General features: G+C 38.8%; 1 protein-coding gene across 1 annotated transcript; it reads right to left on the bottom strand.

Moving 5' to 3' along the window:
- Positions 1–373: 373 nt before the first annotated feature.
- Positions 374–1,760, bottom strand: LOC112164335. The gene has a single exon (XM_040519609.1). It carries the CDS (start codon positions 1,482–1,484, stop codon positions 765–767), a length of 720 nt encoding a protein of 239 aa, XP_040375543.1. The 5' UTR covers positions 1,485–1,760; the 3' UTR covers positions 374–764.
- Between the last annotated feature and the right edge of the window lie 260 nt (positions 1,761–2,020).

Raw genomic sequence — 2,020 nt, 5'->3', positions numbered from 1 at the left:
TGGGCCAGAACTTTCCAAAATCACCAGGGAACAATTTTTCTCTTTCTATTTAGAATAATATACTCTACTAGAACACAAATATAGCTTTTAGAAGCTTATAATCTAAGAATTCAAATTTCAATCTCTCGAGTCTAACTCTGGATTAATATAAGAAATGACACATTTGATGTTATGAAACTGGGGAAAGAAGCATGACCTGTGGAAAGATGATAGTTTGTTTACGGGATGAAGCACCAAGTTTAGCCCAAAATGCTGTGGACTTTAAATGAGCTGTGCAGTTGAACCTTGGAGGAAGCAAGCTCAGGCTTCTCACAGTTTCCGCTTTTGCTTCTCCCCCCAAACAAGATCATAACTTACAGCTCCTAAATGGTATATGAAAAAACATCTAACTTTTGAAGTGTTTTGAAAAAACATGCTTTCATGATCTTTTGAAGTGTTTCACGATCCCAACAACGAGCCGGTCCACAAACAATTGCAAAACGTGCTTGCAGCACTCCAAATGCTCGTTCTACATCTTTCCGACATCCCTCTTCAGCTTTAGCAAAATTCTTTGCTTTCTCTCCTTGTGGACATGGAATGGTTTTGACAAAAGTGGCCCACGAAGGATATATGCCATCGGCTAGACAATATCCCATTGTGTATTCATGATCATTAATCTTATAAGTGACTGGAGGGGCTCGACCTTCACGGAGGTCAGCAAATAAAGGCGAATGCTCTAAGACATTAATATCATTATGACAGCCTGGTAATCCAAAAAAAGAATGTCATATCCAAAGATCGTGTGAAGCAACAGCTTCAAGAATCAATGAAGGTTCACGATGATCTCCACGAGAAAACATACTTTTCCATGCAACCGGACAATTCTTCCACTTCCAGTACATACAATCGATACTACCAAGCATTCCAGGAAATCCACGACTCTCACCAATCAATAGCAATCTGGAAATATCATCAGAAGTTGGCTTTCTTAAGCATTCAACTCCAAATACAGTGATAACAGCTTGGACAAAACTTTTCATAGCTTCAATTGCAGTGCTTTCATCGATTGTAAGATAGGCATCCACAACGTCTGCCCCAATTCCATACGCAAGCATCCTCATTGCAGCGGTAACTTTTTGTAGAGATGATAGCCCAAGACGTCCTGCTGAGTCCCTTTTTTGAACAAAATATGAGTCATGAGCTTTTACTACAGTGAGAATTTGAAGAAAAAGAGCTCGATGCATCCGAAACCTTCTCCAAAATACAACTTCTTCATGAACATGATTTTCTGCAAAATAATCTTTGAACAGTGGTTCGTGGCCTTGCAGTCGTTGTCTATCTTTATATATACGACCAGGAATTGAGCCACGACGTCTTTTTCTCCCCTTCTCTTGTAGAGCTTCAATCTGCAGATTCATCAAGTCTTCGTCTGATGATGAATTGGCAAAATCCCAAAATTCCTCATCTGCACCATCTGAAGATGAAGGTGAATTCTCTTGATCCATGATCCTAAGAAGAGAAAAGAATCTTGAGAAGAGGAAGATTGAAGCTTGAAGTTATGGGTGATTTTTTAGTGGAAGCTTGAAGTTCTGGGTGAGAGGAGAGGAAGAAAGCCGTGAAAGGGAAAGAGAGTGTGAGAGAGAGTGAGAGAAAGAAACAATAAAAAAATTAAAAGACAGCTTCAATGGTTTCTGTCATTTTCTACAGAGGAGAGGTGGATGTCAAATCCATGTGTAAAAAGCACATCTGTTGGAGAAAGGTTTGGTCAGTCAAAAATACCCGCTGGGTGTCCAGATGGCAAAAGACCCATCTGTTGGAGATGGTCTAATAGACTTACTAATACTACCTCTCCATAGCTGCTAACATTTAACTTTAAGTAATCACAGTACAAAACAAAATTGACCATCTACACTATAAACTATGATAAAGTCCAAGGGGTATTATAAACTATCATCTAGTCTATACTTAATGAATTCTCATCAAGTATTAACACATTTTCTTTCAAAAAATGAATCAATAACTTTCAGCTTAGCCATGAACC

The sequence above is a fragment of the Rosa chinensis genome, chromosome 5, assembly GCF_002994745.2.
Source record: "Rosa chinensis cultivar Old Blush chromosome 5, RchiOBHm-V2, whole genome shotgun sequence".
NCBI classification, from domain to species: Eukaryota; Viridiplantae; Streptophyta; class Magnoliopsida; order Rosales; family Rosaceae; genus Rosa; species Rosa chinensis.
This window is presented reverse-complemented; position numbering and strand designations above follow the sequence as displayed.

What these genes read in the sequence shown, in the direction of transcription:
- LOC112164335 (XM_040519609.1), bottom strand. Translation starts at nt 1,484, where the DNA reads ATGGATCAAGAGAATTCACCTTCATCTTCAGATGGTGCAGATGAGGAA.